Raw genomic sequence first — 17,687 nt, forward strand, 5'->3', positions numbered from 1 at the left:
GATTTCCCAAAACTACAAACAAAACCTTGCCTTTCACATGTACCAACGTTAAAGAAATGGAAAATACGGCTAAAGAAAACACCTGTCAATCTTCATCTTGTGTAGGATTTCACTGAAGGTTGGGAAGGCTTCTGTTTATTTTTTGTTTATTAGTCAAGGTTTTGAAACTGATTCTAGTTTTAATAATGCTATTTTTTCTTCTTATATTGTTCTTTTTGACTGGATATTTTTGTTGTGAATTTTAATTAAGTAGTGTATTTATTTCAGTCACCCTTAGCTTTTCATGAAGGGAAATCAATAAAAGTAGTAAATAAGCAAACCACTGGGGTTTCATTTCACCTAACAGAGGTAAAATGATAACACGGTATCTGAAACTTCAGTGTGCGTGTGTGGATTCTTTCCTAGTCTCCATCTTTGCATTCATAATATTAGGTAAATTAGATCTTACATCAGAGAATTGCATTTTCTGCCACATACATATATCTACATTATTGTACTCCATGTTTATAAACAGAGAATAACTACAACTGTAATCCTATACATGCCTACTCACAAGTCATGCTGAACTCAGAAGAACTGATTTCTAGGTAAACATGAATAAGACTGCACTGTAAGACCTCTAATTCTATATTCACAATCTATAACACAGATTTTAATCCTTCTAAATTGCTCTGGTCCATGGGGTCACGAAGAGTCGGACACGACTAAACGACTAAACAACAACATTTAAAGAAAGGGAAATCCTCATGTTTACACCCACTGTGTGCAGGTATTGCAGTTTTCTTTACCTACCTAACCACTATTTACAGCAAAAATGACAATACTTTTATCACATGATGCCTTTCAGTGCACAAATTTGCACTTTTTATAATTCCCACTGTCCTTCCCATTATTTTTCCTTTTATGCTCATCTTAAATGTTATTACCATCATGGCACCCATATACCTTAGGAGGGTAGGTATAGCTTTCCTGTAAGCCAATAAAACTAGACAGTGGGGTGGCTATTTGGGTAATACTGCCAGCACTCCCCACAGGACATCATGTAAGACACATTTGCTATAACAGTAAGTCTACCCAGGAGCAAGGAGCACAATTCAAAGTCTATCTTGTAGCATGGGACTCCCCACATACCAGCATAACACACTGTTGGAAGTCACTGAGTCAACTAATTAAAGACAATTTTATAGCCAGACGATTTGTCACCCTTACCCTGCACATACAGAATAGCCTGGAGGAAGCAGGGGATCTCTGCACAGGTTTATTTTAAAAGCCTCTTTCTTTGGGGCCCATAAAAAAAATCAACACAGCCTAAATTCATATGATAGTAAAATATAATAACTACAATTTTTTCAGTTCAGCCATTCCTTTCCTCCAGTTGTACTTCAAGCTCCACATTTTGCAATATATCTACCGCCACTCTTTTGTAGGGAACTTGCTATAGAAAACTCTGAAAAAGTTTGTTGCCTAAGGGCAACAATTTCAGCCAAACTCTGTTATAAAACCTAGTAAGTAGATACGTGTAACAAAACTGAGAGCAATATAGGCAGCACAGTGATCTTTCCTGGGACTTCACAGTTTCCAGTTATTTATAGTCCTCCATAGCTACTAACCACCTTAGTTTCCTACTCCTCTCCCAGTGGAAGGTTCACAAGCACAGTGTGCACATAACACTAATCCAAACCATGGTTAGCCATGAGAGTGCAAGTGTACTCATAGTAAAAATCAGGGCTAACTGGCTCCCCCCTGGCTATCTTGAGGCTGCTTACCTGGAGCTAAGCCATGGTTTGGTTTAGTGTTTGATCCCAAGCAGGGTTCATGGTGTGTCTTGCCCAGACAAACAATAAACTGTAAGCCAAGAATAAACCTCCAAGCAGCTAGAAAAGACCCAAATATATCTTCAGACCATCTCATAAGTGCTTTATAATTTTTAAAAACACGGGTGGCGCTGAGGGTTCAACCACAGAGCCTAGGTCTTGCTGATCAGAAGGTCAGCGGTTCGAATCCTCGCGACAGGGTGAGCTCCCGTTGCTCTGTCCCTGCTCCTGCCAACCTAGCAGTTCGAAAGCACGTCAAAGTGCAAGTAGATAAATAGGTACCACTCTGGTGGGAAGATAAATGGCGTTTCCGTGCGCTGCTCTGGTTCGCCAGAAGTGGCTTAGTCACGTTGGCCACATGACCCGGAAGCTGTACGCCAGCTCCCTCAGCCAATAAAGCAAGATGAGCGCCGCAACCCCAGAGTCAGCCACGACTGGACCTAATGGTCAGGGGTCCCTTTACTATATTTTTAAGGCATTTGATAGAATGGGCTTGCTAGTAGGGATGGGCAAATTTGTCAGTTTTGGTTTCCCTCATTTCCCCATGTTTTCCAGTCTTCAGTTCTCCACATTTCTGCGACAATTTGCAGTCCCCCCTCCAAAAAAAATTAACATTCTTATGCAACTTGGCCAGAATTTGAGTCATAATTTTAATGCATTTTTAATCTTTTGTTGGAAGCCGCCCAGATGAGCGGGGTATAAATACATTATTTATTATTATTATTATTATTATTATTATTATTATTACTACTACTACTACTACTACTACTACTACTACTACTACTATCATCATCATCATCATCATGATATTTTCCCCAATATGCAGTTTTGTTTGCCGTTTTGAGTAATACACATATTTTTGCAAGCATTACCCCCTAATGTAATGGATTTTTGTACATTATCTTCACTAACATAGCCATTTTATGCACCCCTTTCCCAATATATACATTTTTGTACACACCCTTTGGCTGGATAAGTGCATCACAAAATTAAGAGAACTATGGATCTGAAAGGATAATTGTGCATCAGTTTGCATGTTGGTTCAAGAAGTGTGAATTAGGTATAGGGCCGTCTTACCCATAGGCACTAGGGATGCAGGGTACCTGGGCATGGGCTCTCAGGGGCACCAGGCCAAGAGTCCAGGGCCCGAGAGTTAAGTCTGGGGAAGAGCCCGCCCGTCAGTTGGAGCGCCACAGCAGGCTCTTCTGCTGTGGACGGCTCTGCACTGTGAGTTTGGGGGTGAGTGAACCAGCAAGACACTGAGGCACCAGACGGCTCTGTCCTCCTGCGTGCCTGGGACTGGGCAACGGGGGGGGGGCGCCAGGCGGATCTTTGCACCCTGGCACCGCATATGCTTAAGACAGCCCTGATTAGGTAGTTCTCATTAGAATGCAAACAAAATCAAATCCCACCCCTTTCCTTCCTTGCTGGTCTTATCCTGTTCAAGGGACACCAATGAGATTAAGAACCTTACTTCCATCCCTGCTTTCCCTCATATGCTGCTCAGTAACTGGAATGCTACCTCTCCTCCCCATAGGCTATTCACAAAAGGCCTTTTTTGCCATTTAATGCTTTTGTGTATAGTATCAGGAGGAACAAAACAATCTTAAGTAAAGAAACATATCCAACTTCAAACAGACAAGTTTACCACAAATGCAATTTGATCACCACTCTTTGGAAGATCACAGCTGACAGCAATCAGCAAGCACAGTCATGACATGACATACACACATGTCCAAATACATACATATTCTGCAGATTTAGGTTGTGTTTACTTAAGAAACATATTGTTTCAAACAATTCAACACCAGTTCCCAAATTAAATGATAAAGTCAAAACACAAATGATTGAATCCAGCTAAATCATTGTGTGTGGGGAACAACTTCAACACAAGCAAACTTCTTCTCCTTCTCCTCCCCTCATGCACCCCCTGAGGGAAAAAAGCTACTGCAAAGGGCTGGGGAAACCCAGACCAGATCTGGGGTGTGTGCCAGGGGTGAAAAGAGAAGTTCCCTTGTGCTTCCAGAAGTCATTCCCTGTGTGTGTAAGGATTTAGCTGGATGCAAACTAAATTGCCTTTATTTCTTCGATTGATTTACTTTTGCCTAAAAGTTTCATCCATGAAACCTAAGTTTTTAAGCAGTAGGTTGCCATGGATATTTATATTATATTATATTATATTATATTATATTATATTATATTATATTATATTATATTATATTATATTATATGTTTATTTGGAACCTTTCATTGAAAAGGTATTAGCCAGAAACAAGTGTCAATTACTGTATATGTCGGGTGCACATTGCAACTTAATTCTATTCTATCATGGAAGCCTCGGTGTTATCACAAAGATCCCTCTGCCTTGTCTTCAAAAATAGCTGTTTCACATCCCGGAGTGAAAGATTAACAAAACGAACTATGAAACTTCCAAACTTAAATGTAAATGGACTGTGAAAAATTGTTATCACCAATACCAAGTCCCCTCCCCAAAGACTCTCATTCCATTTTTGTGAACAAAGCTTTAGCCAGTTGCCGAAGCCCAGCATACTAAACGGATTAATGAATTTTCATGCCTGCACTGGAAGGACAAGGTCTTGCAGGATATTTTGGAAACTGATACCTCCCCATGAGTGTGGCCTGAATGCCTGGGTCAAGTTTCATCTGGAAACCCCTATTTTGGCTGAAATATTTGGCTTGAATATTTTAAAAGAAAATGTCGGTTTTAAAAGAAAATGCACTTTCTCAAAAAATAAAAAGAAGAACAAAAATAACTCAAAGAACACAGACCTCGTTTTCTCTCAGGGATTTCTGTCTCTTCCATATACACTCTTCAAATGCTGTGCTATCCGTCTTTAATTTTTTTTCACTATAATCCAGCCGATCATGGAGAAAATCAACTAATGTTTGAATATTCTGCTCCTTTGCCTTTATTCTAGTGTACTTTTCCCTTTAAGAGAAAAAATATCATTACTAGAATAAAATGGTATTTTATTTCCAAGAAACTTGTCTTTAAGGTGACCTATAAAATCTCCAGGGGAGTTTAGCAAAAACAACAAATTGTCCCTTAGTACCTGTAAACCTCACAAAATTACTGTGGGGTGAACTTTTGCACACCTAAGAAGAGCCCACTGGATCAGGCCAATGGTTCATGTAATCTAGCAGCCTGTTCTCACAGTGGCCAACTAGATGCTTGTGTGAAACACGCAAGCAGGATTGGAGCACAAGACCACTCTCCTTCCTGGTATATGCCCTTTATATCTCCATGCCACACTCCACTAAATAAAATCAGTCCAATCAATGCCAGATACTTCATGATATGAAGTTTCAAATCATTGCATCTTGAAATCATGGTACAAATATCCAGAGGGACCTTTTTGAAAAAGGAATCACACTACAGCTGTGTCCATTCAGCGCTTACCAGCATAGGGATGGTATTCTAACCCTGCAATCCTAAGCAAGCTTACTCAAAAGTTAGCCACATTAAAGTCAATGGGACTTGCTCTCTCATAAGTGTGCTCAGGAGTGTAACCTAATGTTTGATATATGCAGTTCAAAACTTTCACATTTAAAGTTATTGTTTCATGCTCTCCACTTCCCCAAGCAGTAGGCTGTTCCAGGGAAGGTTTTCAGGGTTAGTATTTTAATGAAGAAAGAGTACTGGAGACTTTCGGTATTTTTGTCATATGCATTTATTTACAGATATGTCTGTATAGGTGATGGGAGACGAGACATGTAAGGTTATAGGCAGGCAATGCTAGTGTAATGGGCCATTAAAAACCACTAAGAAAATAATCTATTTGTACACTATGTGTGCCTGCAAAGAGACTATAAGGAAGAACCATCAGATTGTGCACAAAACAAACACAAACAGCAAACAAACAAACAAACAAACAAACAAACACCCCACCACAACCTGGAAGGAGGGAGAGAGGTTTCTCTTTATTGGGGAAACAGAAAATTGTGGTCCTAATTATATGTGTTGTTATAGCAAGCCTACTGTTAGGTTACATTATTTTATAAGAAAGATGTTTTTCTATGGGTTTCTTAATAAATAACATAAAATTCTTTGCATTTAAAGTTGCAAAAGAAGTAATGAACCAGTTCGTACCATTAGGCTTTGAACTCAATATAAGATAATGAGTTGTATGATGGTAAATGTAAAGGTAAAGGTATCCCTGCCGTTAGGTCCAGTCACGGATGACTCTGGGGTTGCGGCACTCATCTTGCTCTATAGGCCAAGGGAGCAGGCGTTTGTCCGCAGACAGCTTCTGGGTCATGTGGCCAGCATGACTAAGCGGCTTCTGGCAAACCAGAGCAGCGCACGGAAACATCGTCTACCTTCCCACCAGAGTGGTACCTATCTACTTACACTTTAACATGCTTTCAAACTGCTAGGTGGGCAAGAGCTGGGACTGAACAACGGGAGCTCACCCCGTCACGGGGATTCAAACTGCTGACCTTCTGATCAGCAAGCCCTAGGCTCTGTGGTTTAAACCACAGCGCCACCTGCGTCCCTGTATGATGGTATCTCACACCAATTAAGATTACATAAAACCTTCCTGCACTACAGCCTTTAGTACTGGATAGGTGTAGGAGATTGGGCACTTTCCCCCGCTTATGGTGAGAGTACAGAGTTGTCCAGGTGTATTATAGAAATGTGGTGACACTTTGAAATGCCCTGTTGAAAAAAACCTCTAAGCTCATCTTCTTCCACTGGTTGGAAGCAGGTTGTGCATTGTATCTTCACAAGGATCTTCTTAGCAATTTGATAGCTGCAAAAAGGTGCCTTGGCATGTTAATGTAGGCAACCAAACCTCCCCTCTCATGTGGAATGGTTGGGGAAGATATGGGAGATAATAATCATGCATAAATTAAAATAAAATAAGTCAGTTGAGAGGTCAAAGAAACAATCCTTACCACTTTAGTTTCAGGTCTGTGTTACACTGAGACATAAAAATTTTTAAGCCCCCTAAACAGTTTCAGTCATTCAAATTTGCTTCAGGCATTGTTAATAGTTCTGTTGTTTTGATCTACCATGATATATGCTTCGGTTTGTAAATTGTGCGCCTTGTCCTAATATCTTCTTGTCCATAGCCTGTTTTGTTGTTGTTTCATTCTTGGATTTCAATACCAGCTTTTATAGCAATGCTGTTTTACTTCTACAGAGAACTTATTTCATTACTATTATTAAAGGTCAGCAATGCTTTTTTTATAAACCAACTCTGGATTTTCTACATTAGACCAATTATTTATGAGATAGTAAGTCAAGGAGCTACTTTTAACATGAGTTGTGCATGAGACAAGTAATTCTTTTCATAAGCTCCATCATATGTGAGGTTACTCCAAAATTCCTTGACAGAAAATCTTTTTTTCCTCTTTTCCCACTTTGACCCTAAAGATCAAGCCTATTGCAGCATATGGTTATTCAAGGCTTCCATGGCCTGCCATATATTTAGCTGAACAGAACCTTTTTCTGTTTTCATGTTAGAATTTATCAGTCCCAGGAAATGAAAACTCACATTTCTTTACCCAAAGAAACAAACAAAACAAATTATTTTCAACTAATTAAAGATGCAACTGACCATGAATTTTATTAGGTTGGGGCATGCAATTCTAATGCCTAAAATAGAATTTACAAGACAAGAATATTCACCATGAACCTTTTCTACTTTTGCATAAAATATGAAAAATACTCCTTATTTATGGATATTGTTATATAATCTTCAGATAATATGGTGTTAGCAATACATCAATATTGTGTTCATCATTTATACTAAATTTATGTATTACCTTCACAACTTTATTGAAATGGAGTGTCTTACCTTAACACTATTACCTTTGCCTCTATGTTAGCCAGCTGTTTTTCCTTTACTTTGCTCATTTCAGCTACTTTATTCATTTCATCTTGGAATTTTGCAATATTTCTGTTGACTTCATCAAGCTGGGTCGAAATATCTAAATATTTCACCTGAAAATTAAAAATATACATACACTTCTGAAGTTGGGAAGATATCCTGATATTGTGTTTTAAGTGCACAATTATGTGCGACGATGCATGAAATTGCATACCCAAGAAATAGAACTGTTTTTGGAAGTGCAGTTGAAACATTTAGTGCAAGTAGAATAATGCCTTTTCTGTAAAGGCACAAACTTGTACATCAAAGTTACTGTTCCCAAGTGTGTTTTATGAACTGACAACCAGAATTCTAAGACTCCCAAAATATGTTTTTAAACATCAGCACATTGCTCAACATCCCTTTCTCAATAATACACATGCTCTTTTCAGTCATGTTCTCATGTACAAAATACATCAGTCTTTACATTGATCATGTTATTAAATATGATGAAAGCTGGTGTAGTGTGGAGGGTTCTGAATGTAAGCTGTGAAGCTTTGAATTCCAGTTCAAGTATCATGACTGCCACAAATTCGCGAAATGTTCTTAGGCAAGCCACTCTATCTCAGTCTCAGCTCCATCAACTGCAATAGGGTTATGATAATACGGACCAATCTTGCAGGATTGTTCTAACAGGCTATGTGAATGCTGCTGCTACATTAGATCACAGAACAAAGAAAAGAGTCAAAGGACACCCTCATGTTAAAGCAGAATTCTGCATGAACTAAATGATACTGGCACTACAGATGATCACAACAGGTCCACTATTCTTTTGCTATCTTTGTTTAAACAAAAGTCTTTATACATGTATGCACTTTGATGATAGCTATAGGAAACTTTATTATCTTCAACTCCTCTTGTTTCTGTGATTATGGGATAATCTAATGAAATATCATAGGCTGATAGTCAAATGTCAAAATCCCGTGGAGATGATTGGAATACAGAAGCTAGGGATGCTTGAGGAATTTTGACATGGACTGAATTGATCTGCATCTCCTGCTGAAAAAGTTCCAAAGTGAGTTTAGAAATAATATAGCTACAATCCTGTTATTGTTTGTAATATTACTGTTTTGTATAATTCAAGAAACTTAAATAAAACACACATCTATTCAATTTGTATTTTCAAAGGAAATACATTAAATTATTATTTACACTTCCAGAAGACAAAACAAAAAAAAATATTTTCCTTCCAGTAACACCTTAAAGACCAACTAAGTTAGTTCTATCTGTAACTTCCAGAAGAGTCACACTTGAACTTTGTGAACTCTTCTCCTATTGCATCGAAGAAGCTCTACTGAACTACCCCAGACTTAGTGTAGAAACAAGGTGGAACACAGCAAAGAGGCAATTTACAACACAAATATATCCTTGGCTAAAGAGAGCAACAGGTCCCTGACTGGTCTGAGGGCATGGAGACTGTTATTGCACAAAGTGCAAGGCTCTTGTGAACTACAAGTGTGTGCCCTGCAAAAAGACAATTGTTACACTGAGAAAGGCAAGGAATGAGGCCCAGCAGATTGCCAGATGGTGTAAAATAACAACTGGCTAAAGCATTCAACTCGCTGCTGACATTGGCAACACTTGCAAGTGTACAAAGACATGAAGAAAGCCTTTGGGCCAACAGTCAGGAAAATTGCACCACTGAAAACCTTGTCTGGAAAGATCATCACAGCAGTAGCAAGTGGATGAAGCGATGGGCAGAGCACTCTCAAGTACTATACTTGCAGGAAAACATGGTCTCTGACATAGCAATTGACTGTATCCATACCCTGCCTCTTTTGGAAGAGAATGATGTCCCTCCCTCCCTTGACAAGCTGAAGAATACCATCAACTCTCAGGCATGTGGTAAAGCCCCATGACAAGACAGAATCCCAATAGGAGTGCTGAAAGCCAGCTTCAGTTCCTCCCTTGTGACACACCTCCATGGCCTCCTCTTGCAGTGTTGGGAACAAGGGTCTGTGCCACAAGACATGAGTGACTCCAGCACTGTGACCCCTCTAAAAGGAAAAAGGTGACCACCGTGACTGGAATCTCCCTATTGAGTACTGTGGGGAAAGCCTTTGCCAATGTAGTTTTCAACAGATTACAGTCACTTGCTGACAGGGTCTATCCTGAATCACAATGCAGCTTCAGAGCTCAGAGGTCAACAGTCAACATGATTTTCTCACTGTGCCAGCTGCAGGAGAAATGATGTGAGGATAGATGCCCCTAAGCTTCACAAGATGATTGTGAACAAGAACATGCAGGACATCTTCGGATGCCCTCCCTATAAAGAGTGGTGTGAAATGGCTGTGTTCTTGCCCCAACTCTCTTTGACATATTCTTCTCCCTGGTGCTCTTATATGCCTTCAGCTTAACTGGAGATGGTGTGTACTTTCATCTAAGGAATGACCAGAGGAAGAATGGCCGCTGGGGGAGTGCAGAGATAATAAACGCCATGGTGCATCTCCTGCAGCACAACTGGATGCCTTCTTTTCTGCCCCATCTGCAACAAAACATGTCTCTATTGCTTTGGTCTCAACAGCTGTAACTTTCCAACAGTTTGACTTCACCCTGAGGCTGTCTCCCGAGACTGATGGATGCTAACAAACAACGTTGATTTCAACATGGATTTAGGAAACCATCACAGATGAATATGGAAATGGGATGGAGCAGACCACTACTACGACTTGTTGTTATTTTCATTTCTATTCTGCTTTATTTTTATAAGGGGGGGGGGAAATATCTAAGCAATTTTCAACCTACATTAAAAGAGCAAATAAAACAACCCAGAGTGAAACATTACTGAAGGAAGACAAATATAAAGTAAACATTCAAAGAAACATAATTAACAGGAAACTAAAATACCTAAAATATTTCAAAATAAAAACATTGTGAAGGAGATCAATTATAGAATGTACATTTTATTCAGGAAAATTAGCAAAATAAAATGGAATATTACAAAACAACTTCCTTAAGCAGCAGGAGCCTATCCAGACAACTAACTTTGCAAGTTACTACCACCACTATGTATTATGAATGGATACATGAAAAAGACTGTCATTTTCCCTACTCCTGGTGCACAAAGACCCGTCGGATAAAGAACCACATATACTAAATGATGCTGCATATGCAGTTTCTGAAACTAAACTGGGAATCACATGCACAGTGCCAAACAGATAATCAGTAATGTAACTGTCACAGCAGGAAGCATCTGCTTGGGAGAGAGAGAGAATAAATCCAGGATCCTTTTTCAAACTGTCCCCACTGAGGAGGGTGGGAGGTCAGCATGGTTTCAGGCTACCCCATCACTCCTGGAGCATGATAATGTCAAAGATGATAATGCCATTTGTTGGGTAGCCAGGCACTCAAGTAAATACAAGAACATGGCACTGTGGACCACTGGGGTGTGCATGTACAAATCTGAACAGATTTATTGCAGCTGCAACTTTAATCAATTAATTAGCACAATTATTCAATGTATGGAACCTGAATGATTGGCGAGTCTGATAACAAGCAAAAATACTAGGACTTGGGACAAGGGCCTAGAAATAAATCTGCATCCAGTGTAAATATTTTAACGGAGCAAATGTAACAACTGCATTATACACACATTGAAGGTTCTTAACTGTCTGCAAGAGCAGTTGCACATAGTTTGGCCCAAGGTCAGCCAATAAGTTTCATGACCAATCACAGAAATAAATGTAGGTTTCCTAACTCCAACTGCAACACTATATCCACTACCTATTATTAGCTCTTAGGATAATATAAATTATCCTAATTTAGATTGCCTGGGTACAAGAGATACTGAAATCACATTGTTGAACTGGCTATATCCCTGCTTTCCGAGTAGTGCATTCCCAAATATATCCTTTAGTCTTTTTGAGCAATCTCTCCAAATGTATTTGTAAGAAACTGCACAGAAACTCGGTGCTCATCCTGTTCCTGTACCCACTTGTAAAATCCTTTAACAAATCAACAGATTTACTGCAAGTTTATCACTGCATGCTGGTATTAGATATTGTATAATATTTATAAAACCTGGAAACAATCTACAGTAAGCCTGGTTCCTAATATGCCTTCAAATCTAAGTGCTTGAGATGAATTTACTGAGAACTGTGGGCAGAGCATAATTGTAAACAAAAAAACCCAAAAGCTCACTGCTTTCATTAATAAAAAAAAGCTTCTAACCAACCGGCTTAACTATATGAACTCAATAATTTCTCCCTAGTATTTTCCATCAATATCAATGGAATAAATAATAATGCAAATAAGACATTTTTGTACACAGGCCTATCATTAAAAGCACATTTATATAAATGAAATGTTCAGTAACAAAAGCCAAAATGATTCCTTGGTAGCAGAGGCAACTTGTAACTATTATAGTAAACATACACCATAATTTACAAAAAGATGCCATCTGCTGTGCAAAGGTGCAATCAGCAGGCTGTTTCTATGATGGACCCCTTTTATTCCTTATTTTGATTTTTGCCCTTCCTTTTCTAAAGCCCTCAAAGCAATAAGAGCTGGAATGGCAAATAAAGAAGGGCTTCTCAGTGACCCCAATATAATTCTCTTTGCACTTTACCTCATTCCAAGGCAATGGACCCGTTAAGTTAGTTTCAGCATGAAGTGAAAAAGTCTGCATATAGAAATTCTGTGTGTAGCCAAAGTAACTGAACAGAAAGTACAAGCTAGCTTTTCAGAGTAAACCATCAAAGAATGGTAATCTAATGTAAATAGAACCTGTTAGTGCTAATATTAAGACATTCACCTGTGCATCATTTAATAAGTTCTGGAAATGTTTCTTCTGTGCTTCTAGCTCTTTAAATTTTTTGGCTTCCCTTTCATCAATTTTCTGAAGCTGCTCATTCAACTGGACAATTTTCTGAAAATATAAACAGACAAAAGAACTGGCAATAAGATCCCACTCATTACATGCACAATGTATTAACGGTTAAGCATCTTTCTTTGAAACTCAGTATTTATGCATGAATTCCTATTTTCTTTACAGGTAACTTTCAATATAATTCTATTTGTAATACATTTTTAATTATATTTCTATAGATAGATGGCAAGATACTATTAAGTAGAGAAAACAGTTGCACTGATCCAAATGTTGCAGACATATAAAAGTGGTTCCTCCCTTTCAAATGACCCAAATGATTGTTGCTTGCATCAGTGCTAGCACTGGATTTTGGGGGGTCCTTTGGCAAGATGCCCTCGGGAACAGGTCCATTAGTACTCTCACTTGATACCTATCACTGCTTGCCCTCTTCCTCTAAGCTCTATCTGTACAATTGCCCACAAAGAGAATGTAAGGTGCAGCTTGATCTCCTCTTTCTTGCCATTGTTTTGTTTGCTCACACAATTACAGACTTTACTGTTTTGATACAAGTAATAACAGGCTGATGGTAGGGGAAAAACAGCACAGATCCACAGGAAGCGCTAGATTTGGGAACCTGTCTCAGAAAGCATCCTATTACTCCAGTGGTCACTGGTGGATGTTGGCCTCAGCCTTTCCATAGAGGTGGTTTTTGTTGTTGATTTGTGGGGGTGCAGCCTCTTCTCCCTGGATGGGAGATGTCTCCATTGATTTGCATAGTGGGAGGGCTGGTGGATAAACAACATTGATCCACATGAAAAACAGTTTGTATCAATATCACTCCACCAAATCGTAATGCTCTGGGAAAAGAAATCATTGTTAAAACCAAGACCTATCAGTCAAAATGAATATCCCTCCCCACTCAATCTCAGGGTGCTAGTTTCAGTATTTATTTATTTCTTTAAAAATAGAGCAGTCACTTCAAAAAATAGTGTTTTGGTGGCACTTAAGTTCACAAAGTGACTCAGAACTTTAGGGAGTCCTTGATCTGAACTGAACTGCATTTTTCTAGCACAATCTGACTTGGTAATGAGAAATCCTCAACCAAATATGCCCTATTCACCTATTATTCAGCAAGTACACAAAGCTAATGCACACCTCTAATATACATCACCACTAATAAAGAAAGGCAATTTGGTGGTGATGGTGGGGTTGTCTATCATTAGAACTGTTTGAAGCACATTTTAGAATTTCTGTTAATACAAAATTTCACTATATTGCCAATAAAATATACAAGCTTTGAGGAAACGCAACAGTTCCACTATACTGGCTAGTTAATATTGTTTTTGTCTGTTACTATGTTGTGCATTTTTGTGTGTATTTATTTTGTAAACTACCCTGTGATGCTCGGAAGAAGGACGTTATAGAAATTTTAATAATAATAACATAACATCCGTAATTAAAATGTGTGCAGCAAATAGTTTTATGAACACCACATAAGGAACAATAAAAAAAATGTTGGCTTAACACCTGCTTATGAAGATGCTTTCATGAACTTTGTTTCCAAGTTTTTGAACCAAAATAAACATAGAGTTAAAGACAAAGATATATAACTCTTGCCACACCCCCAGTAAGCCTCCAAAAGACTAATGAGTTGTTCTTTGTCACATTGTTTCTACTAAATTTTTCTTGGGGAAGGGCAAACTGCATTAGTCACTGCCATTAACATGCTATTTTGAAAATACTATTAGTTGTGTGTGTGCTTCATTTTACAGAGACCATTACAACTGGCACTATCAGCTATTCTGCATGTGATTTTAAATTATATCATACTATTATATTTAAAACTATACTGTATATACACAAGTATAAGCCGACCCGAATATAAGCTGAGGCACCTAATTTTAGCACAAAAAACTGGGAAAACTTATTGACTCGAGTATAAGCCGGTTCACCACACCACAAACCTGGTAGTGGCAGCAGCGGCGGAGGAAGAACAAGCAGCCCAAAAGGGCTGCTTTCGGGCTGCCGCCGCCAACAGTGACAAAGGTGGAAGAGGAGGAAGGAGAAGCCCAAAAGGGCTGCTTTCGCAATGCTTGTTCCTCCTCCGCTGCCGCCGACAGTGGCAAAGGTGGAGGAGGAGGAAGGAGCAGCCCAAAAGGGCTTCTTTCGGGCTGCTTGTCCCTCCACCGCCGCCTCTGTTGCTCGCAAGAGCAGGCATAGGAGCCGTGATTGGGAGAGGCACAGGGCAGTGCAGCTCCTGTGCCTGCCCTTGTGAGAGGCAGGCGGCAGCGGCGGAGGGACCAGTGGCGAGAAAGGGCTCCTTTCGGGCCGCTTGTCCCTCTGCCGCTGCAGCCGCCACCCGCCTCACTCGAGTATAAGCCAAGGGGGGCTTTTTCAGCATTAAAAATGTGCTGAAAAAGTTGGCTTATACTCGAGTATATACGGTAGTTACAACAAAAGTTGGACTTTCAAGTGATTTGTGTGTTATATTAATTCAAATGCCAACTTGAATGCCTCCACTTTCAGTGAAGCTTAGCAAAGTTCTCCCATTTTATAGGAAAGGGGGAAAGAGTCAGCACGGTGGTGCTGCCAGTTTTAACCTACCTTAGAATATGCTTTTTGAGATTCATCATTTTTTTTCTTCAATGCCTCTTGTTCGGCCACAAGCTTGTCAATGTCTGCTAACTTCTTCTCAATCTTTTCTTGCAACTTCTCAAATTCCTTCGACTTTTTTTCTAGATCAGTCCGCAGTGCTTTAACCCTTTTCTGTTTATAAGGAAAATACATAAACTGAAGTAGCTCAAATGCGAAAGCAAAGGAAGAAATCCAGCAATACTCTGTTTGCTTCAGAAATATATAACTGGGAGAACTTATCTTATTAGATAAAAATGTAACTTTGACATTCATGGTAGTTTCTAAGGCTCTGTACATACCAAGCATTTCCCATTGGGGAGCACTGGGGATAAAATAGACCCCATAGCATAACCACCAGGGTAGGATCAGAACTACCCACAATTCCTATTCCACAGAGCTGATCCAGGAGAATACCATGGTTAAAGGCAGGGCTTTTTTCAGCTGGAACTCACCGGAACTCAGTTTTGGCACCTCCCAGATGGGTGGCATTGCCATTATAAGAGAACAAGGGAGGTGTTTGTGGTGTGTTCTGGCACCTCTTTTTCAAGAAAAATAGCAGTGGACTTAAAGGTATTGAAAGCCACAAAAAGATAGAGACACAAGAACAAGGTATCCCTCCCCGTGTTCCACTTTCTGTAAAGGTAATCAATCAGAGCAGCCACGGCCAACTCTGTACCATGGCCAGATCTGAACCCAAATAGGAAAGGATCTAAATAGTCGGTGTAATCCAAGAACATTTGCAGCCGCCACACCATAACTCTCTCCATCACATTCCCCAAGAAGGGCATTTGCGACTGGTCAATAGTCATAAAGCCCAAGGGGTCCAGGGCTGGTTTCTTTAAGAGAGGTTGCACAACCACCTTTTCAAGGCAGCAGGTACCAACACCTCACACAATGAAGTAGTAACCATGCTCTGGAATCAAACAGTCAAACCCCATCTGCTATATTTAATAAGCCAGGAGGGACAGGGGTCGCGAAGGCAGAGAGCCTTCTCAGTAGTCCCTCTGGAATGCCCTCCCATCAGATATCAAAGAAATAAACAACTTTCGGACTTTTAGAAGACATCTGAAGGCAGCCCTGTTTAGGGAAGCTTTTAATATTTGATCAGTCATTGTATTTTAATATTCTGCTGGAAGCCACCCAGAATGGCTGGGGAGACCCAGCCAGATAGGCAGGGTATTAATAATAATAATAATAATGTGGTTGGGCATATAGCTGCAAGCACTTTGTACAGCTAACTGCATAAGCTGAAGACAATCCTGTAACACATTACCAATTAAGGCATTGGATACGTCATCTGGAATGGCAATAACTGCAGCCAAGGTCACTCCAAAATAGAGCGACTTTATCTTCACGCTGTGTAGCAACAGACTGTGCCCCACTGTGGGATGCAGTATGATTCTGAAACCATAACAAATCTACAAACCTGCCTCATGTTCTCAGAAAATGGCACATGCGACCGACCAGAAATTCAAAGACAGTGGAAGGGTAAAGAAACATGCCAAGTAGGCAACGTAACTCAGATGCTGGGAGTTTCAAAAGAAAAGGGACAGTATACGGACATTGTCAGATGGCCCCAAAACTACATGTAAGAATAAATAGGACAGATGAACACCTCATCTCTGATGGGTGAATGGTAGCATAATTTCCCACCTCTGATTAGAACAAAAGCTCAGACCATGTAACAAGCCTCGCTCTTGCCTTCAGGATACTTAAAACATTTTAAAGGTTCTACTTTTATTTTCTGTGGGTAAAACATCAGCGCCTAGGACTTGCTGATCGCATGGTCGGCGGTTCGAATCCCCGCAGCGGGGTGCGCTCCCGTTGCTCGGTCCCAGCGCCTGCCAACCTAGCAGTTCGAAAGCACCCTCGGGTGCAAGTAGATAAATAGGGACTGCTTACTAGCGGAAAGGTAAACGGCGTTTCCGTGTGTGGCTCTGGTCACGTGACCCGGAAGTGTCTGCGGACAGTGCTGGCTCCCGGCCTATAGAGTGAGATGAGCACACAACCCTAGAGTCTGTCAAGACTGGCCCGTATGGGCAGGGGTACCTTTACCTTTACCTTTTACTTTTATTTTCAACAAGTGTCTTAATTCATTACTGTTAAATTGTGAGTCTGAAGTGATGCCTTTGTCTCAAGTTAGACCAGGGAGTTTTGAACTTAGATGAGCACAGATATTGTAACTGGTCGTTACAATATTCATTCAGGTGCACAACATTCATCAGAGAATGGGGCAGATTGGAAAGGACTTCTTAAAAGTTTATGGTACTTTTTCTAGTTAACTGATATCAATCAATTGACTCCACAGCTGAAGTCAGTGCTTTAGTCTTCCATGGCATGTTCATGATCGATTTTGTGAATACAAGTCCATATAATCTGAAATGAAAGATTTTGATGTGCAAAAAACACAGCTTAAAAAGGTTAATTTAAATCTATTCTGCATACCTGGGTCAGCTTCCAAGCACTTACTTCATCTCTGATTTGTTTTTTTACATTATCTACTAAGTTCTGTAAGTAAAATTGATAAAAAAATTA

The 17,687-nt window shown here is 39.8% G+C and overlaps 1 protein-coding gene across 12 annotated transcripts in view; it reads right to left on the reverse strand.

Annotated features, from left to right (window-relative positions):
* CCDC178 (coiled-coil domain containing 178) overlaps window positions 1-17,687 on the reverse strand; it is a 128,190-nt gene that overhangs the window by 78,494 nt on the left and 32,009 nt on the right. For 11 of the 12 annotated variants that reach the window (XM_083622977.1, XM_083622974.1, XM_083622967.1 and 8 more), the window contains 5 exons: window positions 17,598-17,660; window positions 15,123-15,284; window positions 12,465-12,578; window positions 7,640-7,785; window positions 4,605-4,764 (listed from right to left, as the gene is read on the reverse strand). In XM_083622977.1, coding sequence (XP_083479103.1) covers window positions 4,605-4,764; window positions 7,640-7,785; window positions 12,465-12,578; window positions 15,123-15,284; window positions 17,598-17,660 — 645 coding nt within the window. The remainder of the gene's footprint in view (window positions 1-4,604; window positions 4,765-7,639; window positions 7,786-12,464; window positions 12,579-15,122; window positions 15,285-17,597; window positions 17,661-17,687) is intronic. The other variant, XM_083622970.1, reaches the window with a different exon arrangement.

The sequence above is a fragment of the Podarcis filfolensis genome (assembly GCF_964270895.1).
Source record: "Podarcis filfolensis genome assembly, chromosome: 7".
NCBI classification, from domain to species: domain Eukaryota; kingdom Metazoa; phylum Chordata; class Lepidosauria; order Squamata; family Lacertidae; genus Podarcis; species Podarcis filfolensis.